At 60.8% G+C, this 21736-nt stretch overlaps 2 protein-coding genes across 7 annotated transcripts in view; both read right to left on the bottom strand.

Annotated features, from left to right (window-relative positions):
• The window catches only part of LOC308051350 (cyclin-dependent kinase 16-like), a 26459-nt gene extending 16383 nt beyond the window's left edge, over positions 1 to 10076 (bottom strand). For all 3 annotated transcript variants that reach the window (XM_080361727.1, XM_080361728.1, XM_080361729.1), the window contains exons 1-6: positions 9950 to 10076; positions 9368 to 9509; positions 4350 to 4455; positions 3066 to 3158; positions 1647 to 1703; positions 842 to 956 (exon numbers count right to left, since the gene is read on the bottom strand). In XM_080361727.1, the coding sequence (XP_080217853.1) occupies positions 842 to 956; positions 1647 to 1703; positions 3066 to 3158; positions 4350 to 4455; positions 9368 to 9501 (505 nt within the window). In that variant the 5' untranslated portion in view covers positions 9502 to 9509; positions 9950 to 10076. The remainder of the gene's footprint in view (positions 1 to 841; positions 957 to 1646; positions 1704 to 3065; positions 3159 to 4349; positions 4456 to 9367; positions 9510 to 9949) is intronic.
• Positions 9953 to 21736, bottom strand: UXT (ubiquitously expressed prefoldin like chaperone). 4 transcript variants are annotated; one of them, XM_080361731.1, is made up of 7 exons: positions 21378 to 21729; positions 19941 to 20022; positions 18108 to 18172; positions 15343 to 15450; positions 14735 to 14798; positions 13960 to 14031; positions 9953 to 10089 (listed from the first exon to the last, which is right to left on the bottom strand). In XM_080361731.1, exons 1-6 carry the CDS (start codon positions 21443 to 21445, stop codon positions 13984 to 13986), a joined length of 435 nt encoding a protein of 144 aa, XP_080217857.1. In that variant the 5' UTR covers positions 21446 to 21729; the 3' UTR covers positions 9953 to 10089; positions 13960 to 13983. The 4 variants fall into 4 exon arrangements, with proteins under 4 accessions (XP_080217857.1, XP_080217859.1, XP_080217856.1 ...); XM_080361733.1 differs by lacking the exon at positions 18108 to 18172 and having other exon boundaries at positions 21378 to 21736; XM_080361730.1 differs by lacking the exon at positions 9953 to 10089 and having other exon boundaries at positions 12436 to 14031; positions 21378 to 21683.

Raw genomic sequence — 21736 nt, 5'->3', positions numbered from 1 at the left:
CATATCCCCTTGTCCCCATGTCCCCTTGTCCCCATGTCCCCCTGTCTGTCCCCATGTCCCATATCCCCATGTCCCCCTGTCCCCATATCCCCATGTCCTATATCCCCCTGTCCCCCTGTCCCCATGTCCCCCTGTCTGTCCCCATGTCCCATATCCCCATGTCCCCCTGTCCCCATGTCCCCCTGTCTGTCCCCATGTCCCATATCCCCATGTCCCCCTGTCCCCATATCCCCATGTCCTATATTCCCCATGTCCCCCTGTCTGTCCCCATATCCCCATGTCCCCCTGTCCCCATGTCCCCCTGTCCCTCTGTCCCCCTGTCCCCATATCCCCCTGTCCCCATGTCCCCCTGTCTGTCCCCATATCCCCCTGTCCCCGTCCCCACATCCCCATGTCCCTCTGTCCCCTTGTCCCCATGTCCCCCTGTCTGTCCCACGTCCCCATATCCCATATCCCCATGTCCCCATGTCTGTCCCCATGTCCCCATATCCCCTTGTCCCCCTGTCTGTCCCCATATCCCCCTGTACCCATGTCCCCATGTCCCCTTGTCCCCATGTCCCCCTCTCCCCCTGTCTGTCCCCATATCCCCATGTCCCCTTGTCCCCATGTCCCCCTGTCCCCATATCCCCATGTCCCCATATCCCCTTGTCCCCCTGTCTGTCCTCACGTCCCCCTGTCCCCATATCCCCCTGTCCCCATGTCCCCCTGTGCCTCCATCCCCATATCCCCCTATCTGTCCCATATCCCCCAGTCTGTCCCCATGTCCCCATGTCCCCTGTCTGTCCCCCTGTCCCCTGTCTGTCCCCATGTCCCCAGTCTGTCCCCATGGTGTCCCCGTCACCCTCTCTGATGGCGGTGCAGGGCGCCCCCTCCTCCTGCTCCAGCCGAATCTCCTTCAGCGCCACCAGGTTCTCGGTCAGTTTGGAGCGGCCCTTGTACACCGTGGCGTACGTGCCCTGGACGGACAGACGGACGTGGGACAGGGGGACAGACAGGGAGACATGGGGACAGACAAGGGGACATGGGGATACTGGGATATGGGGACAGGGGGACATGGGGACAGGGGGATATGGGGATATGGGGACAGGGGGACATGGGGACAGGAGGACATGGGGACAGGAGGACAAGGGGACAGACAGGGGGACAAGGGGACAGACAGGGGGACAGAGGGATATTGGGCAGGGGAACATGGGGACAGGGGGACAGGGGGACATGGGGACAGGGGGACATGGGGATATTGGGATATGGGGCAGGGGGACATGGGGACATGGGGACAGGGGGACAGACAGGGGGATATGGGGACATGGGGACATGGAGACAGGGGGACAGACAGGGGGATATGGGGACATGGGGACATGGGGACATGGGGACAGACAGGGGGACATGGGACAGACAGGGGGACATGGGACAGACAGGGGGACATGGGGACAATGGGGATATGGGGACAGGGGGACAGACAGGGGGACAAGGGGACAGGGGGACATAGGGACAGGGGGATATGGGGACAGACAGGGGGACATGGGGACAGGGGGACATGGGGATATTGGGATATGGGGCAGGGGGACAGGGGGACAGACAGGGGGACAGACAGGGGGACAGACAGGGGGACAGACAGGGGGACAGACAGGGGGACAGGGACCCCTCACCTCTCCCAGTTTGTCCAGTTTGACGTAGGTCTCCATCTTGCCGAAGCCGATCTCAGACTGGGGACACGGGGACACGGTTACTGGGAGCACTGGGGGCTGCCCACACCCCCTCTTGTGTCTCACTGGTTCATACTGGTCCTTACTGGTTTATACTGGGTCTTACTAGTTCGTACTGGGCCCTACTGGTTTATACTGGGTGTTACTGGTTCATACTGGACCCTACTGGTTTATACCGGGACTTACTGGTTCATACTGGGTCTTACTGGTTCATACTGGGCCCTACTGGTTCATACTGGGTCTTACTGGTTCATACTGGGCCCTACTGGTTCATACTGGGTGTTACTGGTTCATACTGGGTCCTACTGGTTCATAATGGGTCTTACTGGTTCATACTGGGTGTTACTGGTTCATACTGGGCCCTACTGGTTCATACTGGACCCTACTGGTTTATACCAGGACTTACTGGTTCATACTGGGTGTTACTGGTTCATACTGGGCCCTACTGGTTCATGCTGGGTCTTACTGGTTCATACTGGATCCTACCAGTTCATACTGGGTGTTACTGGTTCATACTGAGCCCTACTGGTTTATACTGGGTCTTACTGGTTCATACTGGATCCTACCAGTTCATACTGGGTCTTACTGGTTCATATTGAGCCCTACTGGTTTATACTGGGTCTTACTGGTTCATACTGGATCCTACCAGTTCATACTGGGTCTTACTGGTTCATACTGAGCCCTACTGGTTTATACTGGGTGTTACTGGTTCATACTGGTCCCTACTGGTTCATACTGGGTCTTACTGGTACATACTGGGTGTTACTGGTTCATACCGGTCCCTACTGGTTCATACTGGGTCTTACTGGTTCATACTGGTCCCCACTAGTTTATACTGGGTGTTACTGGTTCATACTAGGTCTTACTGGTTCATATTGGGTCTTACTGGTTTACTTACTGGTTCATACTGGATCTTACTAGTTCATATGGGGTCCTACTAGTTTATACTGGATCTTACTGGTTTATACTGGGCCCTACTGGTTCATACTGGGTCTTACTGGTTCATACTGGGCCATGCTGGTTTATACTGGGTGTCACCCCCAGAGGGGACAGTGGGGACCCTGGGGGGTCACTGTGAGTTCCTACCGCTCCATACTGGTCCATACTGGTTTATACTGGTCTATACTAGTCCATACTAGTTTATACTGGTCTATACTGGTTTATACTGGTATGCACTGGGGAGACACTGCGCAGGTGGCAGCCGAGGTGCCACCCCCAGAGGGGACAGTGGGGACCCTGGGGGGGTCGCGGTGAGTGCCTACCGCTCCATACTGGTCTATACTGGTCCATAGTGGTCTATACTGGTCCATACCGGTTTATACCGGTCCATACTGGTTTATACTGGTCTATACTGGGACGCACCAGCGAGACGCGGCGCAGGCGGCGGCTCAGGGCCCCGGGTCCCCCCTCGGGCAGTCGCGGGTCGGCCGGAAGGGACAGGCGCTTGGTGACGTCCTGGGGACAATGGGGACAGTGGGGACAATGGGGACAGTGGGGACAATGGGGACCCCAAAGCCAGAACCCCCTGAACCCCCGAACCCCAAATCCCCCACCCCCCTGAACTCCCCTGTCCCCATGTCCCCCTGTCCCCATATCCCTCTGTCCCCATGTCCCCTTATCCCCCTGTCCCCATGTCCCCCCATTTCCATGTCCCCCTGTCCACCCGTCCTCCTGTCCCCATATCCCCCTGTCCCCATATCCCCCTGTCTCTCTGTCCCCATGTCCCCCTGTCCCCTGTCTGTCCCCCTGTCCCCATATCCCATGTCCCCATGTTCCCCTGTCCCCCTATCCCATGTCCCCATGTCCCCCTGTCCCCATATCCCCCTGTCCCCATGTCCTCCTGTCCCCCTGTCCCCCCATTCCCATGTCCCCTTGTCCCCATGTCCCCCTGTCCCCATATACCCCTGTCCCCATATCCCCATGTCCCCATGTCCCCCTGTCCTATATCCCCATGTCCCCATATCCCATGTCCCCATATCCCCATGTCCCCCCCATCCCCCTGACCCCATATCCCCCTGTCCCCATATCCCCATGTTCCCCTGTCCCCATGTCTGTCCCCATGTCCCCATATCCCCCTGTCCCATGTCCCCATATCCCCCTGTCCCCTTGTCCACCTGTCCCCATGTCCCCCTGTCTGTCCTCATATCCCCATGTCCCCTTGTCCCCCTGTCCCCATATCCCCCTGTCCCCCTGTCTGTCCCCATATCCCCATGTCCCCCTGTCCCCCTGTCCCCATGTCCCCCTGTCCCCATATCCCCCTGTCCCCATATCCCCATATCCCATGTCCCCAAATCCCCCTGTCCCCATGTCCCCGTCTGTCCCCCTATCCCCCTGTCCCCTTGTCCCCATATCCCCATGTCCCCCTGTCCCCATGTCCCCCTGTCCCCATATCCCCCTGTCCTATATCCCCATGTCCCCATATCCCCATATGCCATGTCCCCATGTCCCCCTGTCTGTCCCCATATCCCCCTGTCCCCCTGTCCCCCCATCCCCATATCCCCCTGTCCCCCTGTTCCCATGTCCCCCTGTCTGTCCACATCCCCATATACCCATGTCCCCCTGTCCCCCCATCCCCCTGTCCCCATATCCCCCCATGTCCCCCTGTCTGTCCCCATGTCCCCATGTCTGTCCCCGTGTCCCCCTGACCTCGTTGCCCCCCCTGCCGTGGGGGCGCAGGCGCAGCCGCACTGGGGACCCCCCCAGCCCGTCGGACGAGGCCCCAGAGGGGGGGTCGCTGTCCCCGTCCGAGCCGCTCCTCCCCCCCCGGCTCTGCAACGGGGACACCCCAATAAAACAGGGACCCCCATACACCGGGGACCCCCCCAAATACATGGGGGACCCCCCCAAATGCATGGGGGACCCCCCAAGATACATGAGGACCCCCCATATATATGGGGACCCCCCTTAAGATACATGGAGACCCCCCCCAAATACATGGGGACCCCCCCAATATAAACCAGGGACCCCCAAAATATATAGGGACCCCCCCCAAGATACATGGGGACCCCCCCCAAGATACATGGGGAACCTCCAAGATCAATTGGGGAACCCCCCAAGATATATGGGGGAACCCCCCAAGATACATGGGGGAACCCCCCAAGATACATGGGGAACCCCCCCAAGATATATGGGGGACTCCCCAAAGACATGGGGAACCCCCCAAATACATAGGGACCCCCCCAGGATACATGGGGGACTCCCCAAAGACATGGGGACCCCCGCAGGATACATGGGGACCCCCACAGGATACATGGGGGACCCCCAAAATACATGGGGATCCCCCCAAGATACACGGGGATCCCCCCACATACATGGGGACCCCCCCCCAGGATACATGGGGACCCCCTAAGATAAACCAGGGACCCCCAAAATATATGGGGACCCCCCATATATATGGGGACCCCCCTAAGATACATGGAGACCCCCCCAAATACATGGGGACCCCCCCCAATATAAACCAGGGACCCCCAAAATATATAGGGACCCCCCCAAGATACATGGGGACCCCCCCAAGATACATGGGGAACCTCCCAAGATCAATTGGGGAACCCCCCAAGATATATGGGGGAACCCCCCAAGATACATGGGGGAACCCCCCCAAGATACATGGGGAACCCCCCCAAGATATATGGGGGACTCCCCAAAGACATGGGGAACCCCCCAAATACATAGGGACCCCCCCAGGATACATGGGGGACTCCCCAAAGACATGGGGACCCCTGCAGGATACATGGGGACCCCCCCAGGATACATGGGGGACCCCCAAAATACATGGGGACCCCCCCCAGATAAACCAGGGACCCCCAAAATATATGGGGACCCCCTATATATATAGGGACCCCCCTAAGATACATGGAGACCCCCCCAAATACATGGGGACCCCCCCAAGATATATGGGGGACTCCCCAAATTAATGGGGACCCCCCCATATACATGGGGACCCCCCACATATATGGCGTACCCCCCAAATGCATGAGGACCCCCCCAAGATACATGGGGACCCTCCCAATATAAACCAGGGACCCCAAAGACATGGGGACCCCCCCAAAATAAACCAGGGACCCTCAAATACACAGGGGACCCCCCCAAAGATACATGGGGAACCCCCCAAGGTACATGGGGAACCCCCATATATATGGGGACCCCCCAAATACATGGGGGACCCCCAAATGCATGGGACCCCCCCCCAAGATACATGGGGACCCCCCCAAATACATGGGGACCCCCCAAATACATGGGGGACTCCCCAAATACATGGAGGACCCCCCCCAAATACATGGGGACACCCCAAAATAAACCGGGGACCCCCAAAATATACAGGGACCTCCCCAAGATACATGGGGGACTCCCCAAAGACATGGAGATCCCCCCCAAATACATGGGGACCCCACAAATACATGGGGACCCCCCCCAAGATACATGGGGAACCCCCAAATACATGGGGTACCCCCCCATGATACATAGGGACCCTCCCAATATAAACCAGGGACCCCAAAGACATGGGGACCCCCCAAAATAAACCAGGGACTCCCCAAATACACAGAGGACCTCCCCAAGATACATGGGGAACCCCCCAAGATACATGGGGAGCCCCCCAAGATACATGGGGAGCCCCCCCAAAATAAACCAGGGACCCCCAAAATATATGGGGACCCCCCCAAATACATGGGGATCCCCCTAAGATACATGGGGACCCCCCAAGATACATGGGGAACCCCCAAATACACGGGGGACCCCCCCAAGATATATGGGGAACCCCCAAGATACATTGGAGACCCCCCCAGGATACATGGGGACACCCCCAAAAATACATGGGGGACTCCCCAAAGACATGGAGACCCCCCCAAATACATGGGGACACCCCAAAATAAACCAGGGACCCCCAAAATACATGGGGACCCCCAAAATACATGGGGGACCCCCCAAAATACATGGGGGACCCCCCCAAAATAAACCAGGGACCCCAAAGACATGGGGTCCCCCCAAATACATGGGGACCCTCCAAAATAAACCAGCCCCCCCCCATGACCCGAGGACCCCCCCAAGCCCCCAGGGACCCCCAAGTGCCCCCCAAGACCCCCAAGAGCCCCCCAGGGACCCCGCCAAAGTCGCCCCCCCCCCAACATGGGGACAGAAGGTGACACAGGAGGGGACGGATCCGGGACAGATGGACGGACACGGGGACAGATGGGGACACGTTTGGGGACCCCACAGGGCTCTTAAAGGGACACACACCCCCTGGAACCCCAACAGCGGTTCTTAAAGAGACAGGCACCCCAATTCCCTCAGCTTCTTAAAGCAACAGGCACCCTCTAAATCCCTATTACAAGCCTCTTAAAGGGCCAGGCACCCCTTCAAACACCAATGGCAGCTCTTAAAGGGACAGGCAGCCCAATTCTCCTGGCTTCTTAAAGGGACAGGCACCCCCCTAATCCCTATTCCAATTCTCTTAAAGGGCCAGACACAATCTCAATGCCCAACCCCAAGACTCTTAAAGGGACAGGCACCCCCTGATCCTCACAGCTCTTAAAGGGCCACACAGCCCCATGATCCAAACAGCTCTTAAAGGGACAGGCACCCCCCAATTCTCTTAAAGGGCAACGCACCCCATGATCCCCACGGCTCTTAAAGGGCCACACACACCCCGATCCCCACAGCTCTTAAAGGGCCACACATCCCCATGGACCCAAACAGCTCTTAAAGGGACAGGCACCCTCCGATCCTCAATTCTCTTAAAGGGACAGGCACCCCCCGATCCCCACAGCTCTTAAAGGGCCACACACCCCCTGATCTCCACAGTTCTTAAAGGGACAGGCACCCCATGATCCCCACAGCTCTTAAAGGGACAGACACCCCTTGATCCCCACAGCTCTTAAAGGGACAGGCACCCCTCGATCCCCAATTGTCTTAAAGGGACAGGCACCCCCTGATCCCCACAGCTCTTAAAGGGACAGGCACCCCCTGATCCCCAATTCTCTAAGGGACAGGCACCCTCTGATCCCCACAGCTCTTAAAGGGTCACACACCCCTGATCTCCACAGCTCTTAAAGGGACAGGCACCCCATGATCCAAACAGCTCTTAAAGGAACAGACACCCCATGATCCCCACAGCTCTTAAAGGGACAGGCATCCCATGATCCCCACAGCTCTTAAAGGGCCGCACACCCCCTGATCTCTACAGCTCTTAAAGGGACAGGCACCCCTCGATCCCCGAATTCTCTTAAAGGGACAAGCACCCCTCGATCCCCAATTCTCTTAAAGGGACAGGCACCCCCTGATCCCCACAGCTCTTAAAGGGCCACACACCCCCTGATCTCCACAGTTCTTAAAGGGACAGGCACCCTATGATCCCCACAGCTCTTAAAGGAACAGACATCCCATGATCCCAACAGCTCTTAAAGGAACAGACACCCCCTGATCCCCACAGCTCTTAAAGGGCCACACACCCCATGATCCAAACAGCTCTTAAAGGGACAGGCACCCCCCGATCCCCACAGCTCTTAAAGGGCCAGGCACCCCTTGATCCCCACAGCTCTTAAAGGGCCACACACCCCGATCCCCACAGCTCTTAAAGGGCCACACACCCCCTGATCTCCACAGCTCTTAAAGGGCCACATACACCCCGATCTCCACAGCTCTTAAAAGGACAGGCACCCCCTGATCTCCACAGCTCTTAAAGGGACAGGCACCCCATGATCCAAACAGCTCTTAAAGGGACAGACACTCCCTGATCCCCACAGCTCTTAAAGGGACAGGCACCCCTCGATCCCCAATTCTCTTAAAGGAACAGACACCCCATGATCCCCACAGCTCTTAAAGGGACAGGCACCCCCTGATCTCCACAGCTCTTAAAGGGACAGGCACCCCTCGATCCCCAATTCTCTTAAAGGGACAGGCACCCCCTGATCCCCACAGCTCTTAAAGGGCCACATACCCCATGATCCAAACAGCTCTTAAAGGGACAGGCACCCCTCGATCCCCAATTCTCTTAAAGGGACAGGCACCCCTGATCCCCACAGCTCTTAAAGGGCCACACACCTCCTGATCTCCACAGCTCTTAAAGGGACAGGCACCCCTGATCCCCACAGCTCTTAAAGGGCCAGACACCCCCTGATCCCTACAGCTCTTAAAGGGCCACACACCCCATGATCCAAACAGCTCTTAAAGGGACAGGCACCCCTCGATCCCCAATTCTCTTAAAGGGACAGGCACCCCCTGATCCCCACAGCTCTTAAAGGGCCACACACCCCCTGATCTCCACAGCTCTTAAAGGACAGGCACCCCCTGATCCCCACAGCTCTTAAAGGGCCACACACCCCTGATCCCTACAGCTCTTAAAGGGCCACACACCCCCTGATCTCCACAGCTCTTAAAGGGCCACACACACCCTGATCTCCACAGCTCTTAAAGGGCCACACACACCCTGATCCCCACAGCTCTTAAAGGGACAGGCACCCCATGATCCAAACAGCTCTTAAAGGGACAGACACCCCCTGATCCCCACAGCTCTTAAAGGGCCACACACACCCCGATCCCCACAGCTCTTAAAGGGACAGGCACCCCATGATCCCCACAGCTCTTAAAGGGCCACACATCCTCATGCTCCAAACAGCTCTTAAAGGGACATGCACCCCCTGATCCCCACAGCTCTTAAAGGGCCAGACACCCTCTTAAAGGGCCCGCGCTCACCGCTGTCGCTGCCGGGCCCGTCTCGGGGTTCCCCGGGGCCCTTTTCGGGGGTTCGCCCCCCCCGCAGCGTCACCGACAGCTGCCGCTTGATCCTCCGCATGCGGTCCATGGCGGGGCCTGTGGGACCGGACGCCTGGGTCCCTCGGACACCTGGGTCCCTCAGACGCCTGGGTCCCTTCCTCAGACACCTGGGTCCCCCCTCCCGGACGCCTAGGTCCCTCAGACACCTGGGTCCCCCCTCCCGGACGCCTGGGTCCCTCGGATGCCTGGGTCCCTCGGACGCCTGGGTCCCCCCTCCCGGCCACCCGGGTCCCTTGGACACCTGGGTCCCTTCCCCGGACACCTGGGTCCCTCCCGAACTCCTGGGTCCCTCCCGAACTCCTGGACTCCCCCCCACCAACACCCCCCCCCCCCTCCCCGCTCAGTGGCCGGCGGGGGCGTGGCCAAGGCCGTGTGGGCGTGGCCAAGGCCGTGTGGGCGTGGCCTCGCCTCAGCCCGGCGCCGCAGGGCGGGGTTTGGGGGGGGGGGGGGTGGGTTTTTGGGGGTTCCCCCGTTACCGGCTCATCCGCGCGGGGTCTCCCAAAAGTCCTCGGCCATGGTGGGGCCGGGCCCGACCCCGGGGGGGACCGGGGGGGACCGGGGGGGCCGGGCCGGGGGAGGCGGGAACGGGAGCGGGAGCGGGAACGGGCCGGAGAGACTGAGGGAGAGGGGGAGAGAGAGAGAGATGGCGGCGGCGGCGTGTGACGTCAGCGCGTCGCCAGGGGGCGGGGCTGAGCGGAGGGACACGCCCACAGCGGCGAGGGGAGGGGGGGAGCGGGAACGCCCAGCCGGACGCCTGGGTTCTTTTTGGGGGGGTGGGGGGGAATGGGGGGGGCTGGGAGGGACTAGGGGGAATGAGGGGGATGGGGGGGACTGGGGGGGACTGGGATGGACTGGGGGGAATGGGGGGGACTGGGGGGAATGGGGGGGAGTGGGGGACTGGGATGGACTGGGGGGAATGGGGGGGAATGGGGGGAATGGGGGGGACTGGGGGGGACTGGGGGGGACTGGGATGGAATGGGGGGACTGGGAGGGACTGAGAGGGACTGGGGGGAATGGGAGGAACTGGGGGGACTGGATGAACTGGGGGGACTGGGATGAACTGGGGGGGTCTGGGAGGGACTGGGAGGGACTGGGGGGGAATGCGGGAGACTGGGGGGAATGGGGGGGAATGGATGGAATGGGGGGGACTGAGGGGGAATGGGAGGGACTGGGGGGAATGGGAGGGAATGGGGGGGACTGGGGGGACTGGGGGGGACTGAGAGGGAATGGGGGGGAACTGGGGGGGACTGGGGGGACTGGGATGGACTGGGGGAATGGGGGGAAATGGGGGGGACTGGGGGGACTGAGGGGGACTGAGGGGGAATGGGATGGACTGGGGGGGACTGGGGGGGACTGGGATGGAATGGGGGGGACTGGGAGGGACTGGGAGGGACTGGAGGGGAATGGGGGGACTGGGATGGACTGGGGGGAATGGGAGGGACTGGGGGGAATGGGAGGGACTGGGAGGAATGGGGGGGACTGGGAGGAATGGGGGGAATGGGGGGGACTGGGAGGGAATGGGAGGAATGGGGGGGAATGGGGGGGACTGGGAGGGAATGGGGTGGAATGGGGGGACTAGGGGGGACTAGGGGGGAATGGGGTGGAATGGGGGGGACTGGGAGGGACTGGGAGGGAATGGGGGGGAATGGGGGGGACTGGGATGGACTGGGGGGAATGGGGGGAAATGGGGGAGACTGGGGGGAATGGGGGGACTGGGAGGGACTGGGGGGAAATGGGGGGGACTGGGATGGACTGGGGGGAATGGGAGGAATGGGGGGACTGGGGGGGACTGGGAGGGATTGGGGGGAATGGGGGGGACTGGGATGGACTGGGGGGGTCTGGGGGGAATGGGGGGGACTGAGAGGGACTGGGAGGGACTGGGATGGACTGGGATGAACATTAACCCAGGTTTACACCCATTTTACTCCAGATTTACATCAAATTGACCCAGGTTTCTTTAATCCGGTTTTACACCCATTTTAGTCCAGGTTTACACCCAGTTTACACAGACGTTAAACCGGGTTCACACCCAGTTTAGTCCGGGTTTACACCCATTTTACACAGACATTAATCTGGGTTCACACCCAGTTTACTCCGGGTTTACACCAATATCAGCTCAGGTTTACACCCACGTTACTCCACATTTGCACCCATTTTACTCCAGGTTTACACCCATTTTACACAGATGTTAAGCTGGGTTTACACCCATTTTAGTCCAGGTTTACACCCATATCAGCTCAGGTTTACACCCACTTTACTCTGAGTTTCACACCCACGTTACTCCACATTCACACCCACATTACTCCTCATTCACACCCATTTTACTCTGAGTTTACACCCATTTTACACAGACGTTAAGCTGGGTTTACACCCATTTTAGTCCAGGTTTACACCCATATCAGCTCAGGTTTACACCCACTTTACTCCAAGTTTGCACCCACGTTACTCCACATTCGCACCCATGTTACTCCACATTCACACCCATGTTACTCCAGGTTTACACCCAGTTTACCCAGATGTTAAACCGGGTTTACACCCAGTTTACTCCGGGTTTACACCAATATCAGCTCAGGTTTATACCCACATTACTCCACATTCACACCCACGTTACTCCACATTCACACCCACATTACTCCACATTCACACCCACGTTACTCTACATTCACACCCACGTTACTCCACATTCACACCCATTTAACTCCAGGTCTACACCCACATTACTCCACATTCACACCCATGTTACTCCACATTCACATCCACGTTACTCCACATTCACACCCATTTAACTCCACATTCACACCCATGTTACTCCAGGTCTACACCCACATTACTCCACATTCACACCCACGTTACTCCACATTCACACCCACGTTACTCCACATTCACACCCATGTTACTCCAGGTTTACACCCACGTTACTCCACATTCACACCCATGTTACTCCACATTCACACCCATTTAACTCCAGGTCTACACCCACATTACTCCACATTCACACCCATTTTACTCCACATTCACACCCACGTTACTGCACATTCACACCCACATTACTCCACATTCACACCCACGTTACTCCACATTCACACCCACGTTACTCCACATTCACACCCATTTAACTCCAGGTTTACACCCACATTACTCCACATTCACACCCATTTAACTCCAGGTCTACACCCACATTACTCCACATTCACACCCATGTTACTCCATATTCACATCCATGTTACTCCACATTCACACCCATTTTACTCCACATTCACATCCACGTTACTCCACATTCACACCCATTTAACTCCACATTCACACCCATGTTACTCCGAGTTTACACCCACGTTACTGCACATTCACACCCATTTTACTCCACATTCACACCCGTTTTACTCCACATTCACCCCCCATGTTACTCCAGGTTTACACCCATTTTACACAGATGTTAAACCGGATTTACACCCAGTTTACTCCGGGTTTATATCAATATCAGCTCAGGTTTACACCCACGTTACTCCACATTCGCACCCACGTTACTCCACATTCACACCCATGTTACTCCACATTCACACCCATTTAACTCCACATTCACACCCATGTTACTCCGGGTTTACACCCACGTTACTCCACATTCACACCCATTTAACTCCAGGTTTACACCCACATTACTCCACATTCACACCCATGTTACTCCAGGTCTACACCCACATTACTCCACATTCACACCCACGTTACTCCACATTCACACCCATGTTACTCCAGGTTTACACCCACGTTACTCCACATTCACACCCATGTTACTCCACATTCACACCCATTTAACTCCAGGTCTACACCCACATTACTCCACATTCACACCCATTTTACTCCACATTCACACCCACGTTACTGCACATTCACACCCACATTACTCCACATTCACACCCACGTTACTCCACATTCACACCCACGTTACTCCACATTCACACCCATTTAACTCCAGGTTTACACCCACATTACTCCACATTCACACCCATTTAACTCCAGGTCTACACCCACATTACTCCACATTCACACCCATGTTACTCCATATTCACATCCATGTTACTCCACATTCACACCCATTTTACTCCACATTCACATCCACGTTACTCCACATTCACACCCATTTAACTCCACATTCACACCCATGTTACTCCGAGTTTACACCCACATTACTCCACATTCACACCCATTTTACTCCACATTCACACCCATGTTACTCGAGGTTTACACCCAGTTTACCCAGATGTTAAACCGGGTTTACACCCAGTTTACTCCGGGTTTACATCAATATCAGCTCAGGTTTACACCCACATTACTCCACATTCGCACCCACATTACTCCACATTCACACCCATTTTACTCCACATTCACACCCGACTTACTCCACATTCACACCCACGTTACTCCGGGTTTACACCCATTTTACTCCAGATTCACACCCATATTAGTCCGCATTGAGTTGATGACCTCTGACCTCTGGGGTGGGCGTGGTCAGGGGTCAGAGGTCACCGGGGGGGTCCTGGAGTCCCTGCAGCTCCCGCAGGCCCTAGAGGGGGAGGGGCACAGGGTTGGGGACCCAGGAGTTCGGGAGGGACCCAGGGGTTCTGGAGGGACCCAGGAGTTCGGGGGGGACCCAGGAGTTCGAGGAGGGACCCAGGAGTTCGGGGAGGGACCCAGGAGTTCGGGAGGGACCCAGGAGTTTGGGGAGGGACCCAGGAGTTCGGGTGGGACCCAGGAGTTCCCCAAGGGACACAGGAGTTCGGGAGGGACCCAGGAGTTTGGGGAGGGACCCAGGAGTTCGGGGAGGGACCCAGGAGTTTGGGGAGGGACCCAGGAGTTCGGGTGGGACTCAGGAGTTCGGGTGGGACCCAGGAGTTCGGGAAGGGACCCAAGAGTTCAGGAGGGACCCAGGAGTTCGGGGAGGGACCCAGGAGTTCGGGAGGGACTCAGGAGTTCGGGAGGGACCCAGGAGTTCGGGGAGGGACCCAGGAGTTCGGGAGGGACCCAGGAGTTCGGGAGGGACCCAGGAGTTCAGGGGGACCCAGGAGTTCTGGGGGGACCCAGGAGTTCTGGAGGGACCCAGGAGTTCGGGGAGGGACCCAGGAGTTCGGAGAGGGACCCAGGAGTTCGGGAGGGACCCAGGAGTTCGGGAGGGACCCAGGAGTTCAGGGGGACCCAGGAGTTCTGGGGGGACCCAGGAGTTCTGGAGGGACCCAGGAGTTCGGAGAGGGACCCAGGCGTCCGGTTACCTCCAGCACCAGCCGGATGTGCGCCCGGATTTTGGCCCCGTCCCGCGTCAGGGATTCGCTGAGCCTGTGGGAGAGGGGGCGGGGCTTCAGGAGGGGGGCGTGGCCTATTTGGGGGCGTGTCCAGCATCAGGGGGCGTGGCTTATCTCCCTGGCTCCTCCTCCAGTTGCCGCCTATAGAGACCCATTGGCTGCCCATAGAAGGGACCTGTAGGGGGTGGAGCTTATAGAAGGGGGTGTGGCCCTCCTAGGGGGGCGTGGTCTATTTGGGGGCGTGTCCAGCATCAGGGGGCGTGGCTTATCCTCCCAGCTCCTCCTGCAGCTCCCGCCTATAGAGACCCATTGGCCGCCCATAGAGGGAACCTGTGGGGGGTGGAGCTTATAGAAGGGGGTGTGACCCTCCTAGGGAGGCGTGGCCTATTTGGGGGCGTGTCCAGTATCAGGGGGCGTGGCTTATCCTCCCAGCTCCTCCTGCAGCTCCCGCCTATAGAGACCCATTGGCTGCCCATAGAGGAGACCTGTGGTGGGTGGAGCTTATAGAAGGGGGTGTGGCCTTTCTAGGGGGGCGTGGCCTATTTGGGGGGCGTGTCCGGGGGCGGGGCTTGTCTCACCGCTGCAGCTGCTTCTCCCGGCGCTCCAGGTGCCTCGAGGCCTCGGGCAGCGTCAGCTCGGCCAGGAACCCGCAGCCCAGGGACAGGAACAGCACCTGGGGACACGGGCTGCGTGGGGGGACATGGGGGGTCACCGGGGGTCACGGGGTCACCTGGGGTCATGGGGGGTGGGGATATGGGGTCACCAGGGGTCACCATGGGGACGTGGGGTCACGTGGGGACATGGGGACATTGGGGGTCATGGGGTCACTGGAGGTCATGGGGGGGGTCGGGGGGTGGGGATATGGGGGTCAGGAGGGGTCATGGGGGGGTCAGGGGGTGGGGACATGGGCACATTGGGGGTCATGGGGTCACCAAGGGTCATGGTGGGGGTCAGGGGGTGGGGATATAGGGGTCAGGAGGGGTCATGGGGGGGATCAGGGGGTGGGGACATGGGGGTCACCAGGGGTCACAGGGTCACCAGGGGTCACGGTGGGGGGGTCAGGACATGGGGGTCACGTGGGGACATGGGGACATTGAGGGTCATGGGGGGGGGGGTCAGGGGGTGGGGACATGGGGGTCACCAGGGGTCACATAGGGACATGGGGGAGACAAGAGGACATTGGGGGTCATGGGGTCACCAGGGGTCACAGGGGGGGTCAAGGGGTGGGGACATGGGGGTCACCAGGGGTCACATGGGGACACGGGCTGGACACGGGGACATTGGGGGACGTGGGGGTCACTGGGGGTCACGAGAGTCAGAGGTCACATAGGGACATGGGGGGTACAAGGACATGGGGTCACCAGGGGTCACATAGCGACATGGGGGGGACAAGAGAACATTGGGGGTCATGGGGTCATCAAGGGTCACGGGGGGGGTCAGGGGGTGGGGACATGGGGGTCACGTGGGGACATGGGGACATTGGGGGTCATGGGGTCACCAGGTGTCATGTGGGTCACATGGGGACCATGGGGTCACCAGGGGTCACTGGGGGGGGGTCACATGGGGGCATGGGGTCACTGGGGGTCACATGGGGACACGGGGTCACATGCGGGGGGGGGGGGTCACATGGGCACATGAGGTCACCAGGGGTCACTGGGGGGGTCACATGGGGTCACCAGGGGTCACTGGGGGGGTCACATGGGACACGGGGTCACCGGGGGTCACATGGGCACACAGGGTCACATGAGGGGGCGGGTCACATGGGGACACGGGGTCACATGGGAGAGTCACATGGGGGTCACATGGGAGATCACATGGGCACACAGGGTCACATGGAGGGGTCACAGGGGGACATGGGGTCACCAGGGGTCATGGGGGTCACATGGGGACACGGGGTCACTGGGGGACATGGGAGGGTCACATGAGAGGGTCACATGGGGACACAGGGTCACATGGGGGGTCACATGGGGACACAGGGTCACCAGGTGACCAGGAGTCATGGGGGTCACATGGGGACATGGGGTCACTGGGGGACATGGGAGGGTCACATGGGGGTCACATGGGGACACAGGGTCACATGGGGGGGGGGGAGGGTCACATGGGCACACGGGGTCACCAGGGGTCACTGGGGGGGTCACATGGGACACGGGGTCACCGGGGGTCACATGGGCACACAGGGTCACATGAGGGGGCGGGTCACATGGGGACACGGGGTCACATGGGAGAGTCACATGGGGGTCACATGGGAGATCACATGGGCACACAGGGTCACATGGAGGGGTCACAGGGGGACATGGGGTCACCAGGGGTCATGGGGGTCACATGGGGACACGGGGTCACTGGGGGACATGGGAGGGTCACATGAGAGGGTCACATGGGGACACAGGGTCACATGGGGGGTCACATGGGGACACAGGGTCACCAGGTGACCAGGAGTCATGGGGGTCACATGGGGACATGGGGTCACTGGGGGACATGGGAGGGTCACATGGGGGTCACATGGGGACACAGGGTCACATGGGGGGGGGGAGGGTCACATGGGCACACGGGGTCACCAGGGGTCACTGGGGGGGGGGGTCACATGGGGACACGGGGTCACCAGGGGTCACTGGGGGGTCACATGGGGGGGATCACATGGGACACGGGGTCACATGGGAGGGTCACATGGGAAGGTCACATGGGGGTCACATGGGGACACAGGGTCACTGGGGGGACATGGGAGGGTCACATGGGGGTCATGGGGGGGTCACATGGGCACACAGGGTCACATGGGGGGGTCACATGGGGGGGGTCACATGGGGGGGTCACATGGGGACACAGGGTCACTGGGGGGACATGGGAAGGTCACATGGGGGTCATAGGGGGGTCACATGGGCACACGGGGTCACATGGGGGGTCACATGGGGACACGGGGTCACTGGGGGACATGGGAGGGTCACATGGGGGTCATGGGGGGGTCACATGGGGGTCACATGGGAGGGTCACATGGGGACACGGGGTCACCGGGTGATCGGGGGTCATGGGGGTCACATGGGGACACGGGGTCACTGGGGGACATGGGAGGGTCACATGAGGGGGGTCACATGGGGGGGGGTCACATGGGGGGGGGGGGGGTCACATGAGGACATGGGGTCACGGGGGGGTCAGGGATCACTTGGGGGTCCCGGGGGTGGTTTTGGGGTCCCATGGGAAGGTTTTGGGGTCCTGGGAGGTATTTTGGGGTCCCAGGGGGCGCTTTGGGGTCCTGGGGGGGTGTTTGGGGTCCCGAGGAGGATTTTGGGGTCCCCGTGGGTGGTTTTGGGGTCCCTGGGGGGTTGTATTTTGGGGTCCCCCCCCCACTCACACTTCAGCCGTGACGAAGAAATTGCAGCCGAGGTCGACGTGGGTGCGCAGGGGGGAGGGGGCGGCCTGGGGGGGGGGGGGACAGCACCCCAAAAATCACCCCCTGAACCTCCAAACCCCCCCTGAACCCCCAAAACCCCCCCAGTGCCCCCCAGGGTCCCCAAAACCCCCCTGAACCCCCAAACACTCCCAAGAACCCCAAAACCCCCCCTGAACCCCCAAAACCCCCTCAGTGCCCCCCAGGGTCCCCAAAACCCCCCTGAACCCCCAAACCCCCCCCAAGAACCCCCAAAACACCCCTGAACCCCCAAAACACCCCCCTGAACCCCAAAACCCCCCTGAACCCCCAAAAGCCCCCCAAGAACCCCCAAACACCCCCAGTGCCCCCCCACTGCCCCTTAGGGTCCCCAAACACACCCTGAACCCCCAAAACACCTCCAAGTACCCCCAAAAGCCCCCCAAGAACCCCCAATCCCCCCTCCAGTGCCCCCCAGGGTCCCCAACCCCCCCTCGAACCCCCAAACTCCCCCTAAGAACCCCCAACCACCCCCCCAGTGCCCCCCAGGGTCCCCAAACCCCCCCTGAACCCCCAAACCCCCCCTGAACCCCCAAAACACCCCCCTGAACCCCAAACCCCCCCTGAACCCCCAAACCCCCCCAAGAACCCCCAACACCCCCCAGTGCACCCCAGGGTCCCCAAAACACCCTTGAACCCCCAATCCCCCCCCTCCCAAGAACCCCCAACCCCCCCCCCCGAAACCCCATTTGACCACGCCCCCTTTTGGCCACACCCCCTTGGGGCCCCACCCACAATGAGTCCCCATCCCCTTGGCCCCGCCCACTCGAGCCCATAGTCCCTTTGGCCACGCCCCCTGTGGCCACACCCCCTTTGTGGCTCCACCCACAACGAGCCCCATCCCCTTGGCCCCGCCCACTCGAGCCCATAGTCCCTTTGGCCACGCCCCTTTTTGGCCACACCCCCTTGTGGCTCCACCCACAAGGAGCCCCCATCCCCTTGGCCCCGCCCACTCGAGCCCATAGTCCCTTTGGCCACGTCCCCCCTTGGCCACACCCCCTTTGTGGCCACACCCACAATAAGCCCCCATCCCCATGGCCCCGCCCACTCAAGGCCATAGACCTTTAAGCCCCTCCCCCTTTCGGCCCCGCCCCCTTTAAGCCCCACCCCCTTGAGGCTCCACCCACAACGAGCCCCCATCCCCTTGGCCCCGCCCACTTGACCCCATAGTCCCTTTGGCCACGCCTCCTTGTGGCCACACCCCCTTGAGGCTCCACCCACAAGGAGCCCCCATCCCCTTGGCCCCGCCCCCTGGAACCCATAGTCCCTTTGGCCACGCCCCCTTTTGGCCACACTCCCTTTGTGGCTCCACCCACAACAAGCCCCATCCCCTTGGCCCCGCCCACTCAGGGCCATACTCCCTTTAGCCCCGCCCTTCTTTAAGCTCCGCCCCCTTTCAGTCCCAGCCCCCTGAGGCTCCACCCACAATGAGCCCCCCCATCCCCTTGGCCCCGCCCACTCGAGCCCATAGTCCCTTTGGCCACGCCCCCTTTTGGCCACACCCCCTTTGTGGCTCCACCCACAATGAGCCCCCATCCCCATGGCCCCGCCCACTCAAGGCCATAGTCCTTTAAGCCCCTCCCCCTTTCGGCCCCGCCCCCTTTAAGCCCCGCCCCCCAGGAGCCCCATCCCCTTGGCCTTACCCACTCAAGGCCCCGCTCCCTATATCCCCGCCCCCTTTGCCCCGCCCACTCGGGACTCTGGCCACGCCCCTTTGGCCACGCCCCTTTGGCCACGCCCCCCCGTGGCCCCGCCCACCTGCAGGCGCTGGAGGGCGGCGCGGAGCTGCAGCACCTGCGCCTGCTGCTGGAAAACGGCGTCGCGCTGCTCCTGGAGCCGCCTGCGGGGGGCGGGGTCACCGCCAGAGGGACCCAGGAGTGCCCCGGGGACCCAGGAGGGACCCAGGAGTTCGAGGGAGGGACCCAGGAGTGCCCCAGAGACCCAGGAGTTCGGGGAAGGACCCAGGAGTGCCCCAGAGACCCAGGAGTGCGGGGATGGACCCAGGAGTGCAGGGAGGGACCCAGGAGTGCGGGAGGGACCCAGGAGTGCCCCAGGGAGGGACATAGGGATCATGGAGGGACCCAGGAGTGCCCCAGAGAGCCAGGAGTTCATGGAGGGACCCAGGAGTGCCCCAGGGACCGAGGAGTTCGGGGAGGGACCCAGGAGTTCGAGGAGGGGGACCCAGGAGTTCGGGGAGGGGGACCCAGGAGTTCGGCGGGGGGGACCCAGGAGTGCGGGAGGGACCCAGGAGTTCGGAGAGGGACCCAGGAGTTCGGGGGGGGGACCCAGGAGTTCGGAGGGGACATAGGGATCATGGAGGGACCCAGGAGTTCGGGGAGGGACCCAGGAGTGCCCCAGGGAGGGACCTAGGAGTTCAGGAGGGACATAGGGATCATGGAGGGACCCAGGAGTTCGAGGAGGGACATAGGGATCATGGAGGGGCCCAGGAGTGCCCCAGGGACCCAGGAGTTCGGGGATGGACCCAGGAGTTCAAGGAGGGACATGGGGATCATGGATGGACCCAGGAGTGCCCCAGGGAGGGACACAGGGATCATGGAGGGACCCAGGAGTTCGGTAGGGACCCAGGAGTGCGGGGAGGGACCCAGGAGTGCCCCAGAGAGCCAGGAGTTCATGGAGGGACCCAGGAGTGCCCCAGGGACCCAGGAGTTCGAGGAGGGACCCAGGAGTTCGGGGAGGGACCCAGGAGTTCGGAGAGGGGGACCCAGGAGTTCGGAGAGGGGGACCCAGGAGTGCCCCAGGGACCCAGGAGTTCAGAGATGGACCCAGGAGTTCGGGAAGGGACCCAGGAATTCAGGGAGGGACCCAGGAGTGCCCCAGGGACCGAGGAGTTCGGGGAGGGACCCAGGAGTTCGGGGAGGGACATAGGGATCATGGAGGGACCCAGGAGTTCGGGAGGGACCCAGGAGTTCGGGGATGGACCCAGGAGTTCGGGAGGGACCCAGGAGTGCCCCAGGGACTCAGGAGTTTGGGGAGGGACCCAGGAGTGCCCCAGGGAGGGACCTAGGAGTTCAGGAGGGACATAGGGATCATGTAGGGACCCAGGAGTTCGGGAGGGACCCAGGAGTGCCCCAGGGACCCAGGAGTTCGGGGCGGGGGGGTCCCCGGGTCAGCCTGGGAGGGGGGGGTGGGGGGGTGGGGGGTGTAGCCGCGTCGCGTCCCGATGACGTCACGCACCGCAGGTCGCGCCTCAGCACGTCATTCACAAACTCCTCGTAGCGCCGCGTCTTCTCCGCCGCCGCCATCGCCGATGACGTCAGCACGTCGCGGGGAAAGGGGCGGGGCTAGGGCCGGCGTGGTGACGTCATCGCTTTCAGTCCCGGGCTCCCCCCGCCCCCCCCGCGCTGGCCGGGTCATGTGACCCCGCCCATTATAGGGCTATAGGGGGCGCTATAGGGTGTATAGGGACCCCCATGGGACTCTATGGGGCCCATAGGGACCCCCGGGGGTTCTATAGGGGGCGCTATAGGGTGTATAGGGACCCCCATGGGACTCTATGGGGCCCATAGGGACCCCCGGGGGTTCTATAGGGGGCG

The sequence above is a fragment of the Nesoenas mayeri genome (assembly GCF_963082525.1).
Source record: "Nesoenas mayeri genome assembly, chromosome: 38".
In the NCBI taxonomy this organism is placed as follows: Eukaryota; Metazoa; Chordata; class Aves; order Columbiformes; family Columbidae; genus Nesoenas; species Nesoenas mayeri.
This window is presented reverse-complemented; position numbering and strand designations above follow the sequence as displayed.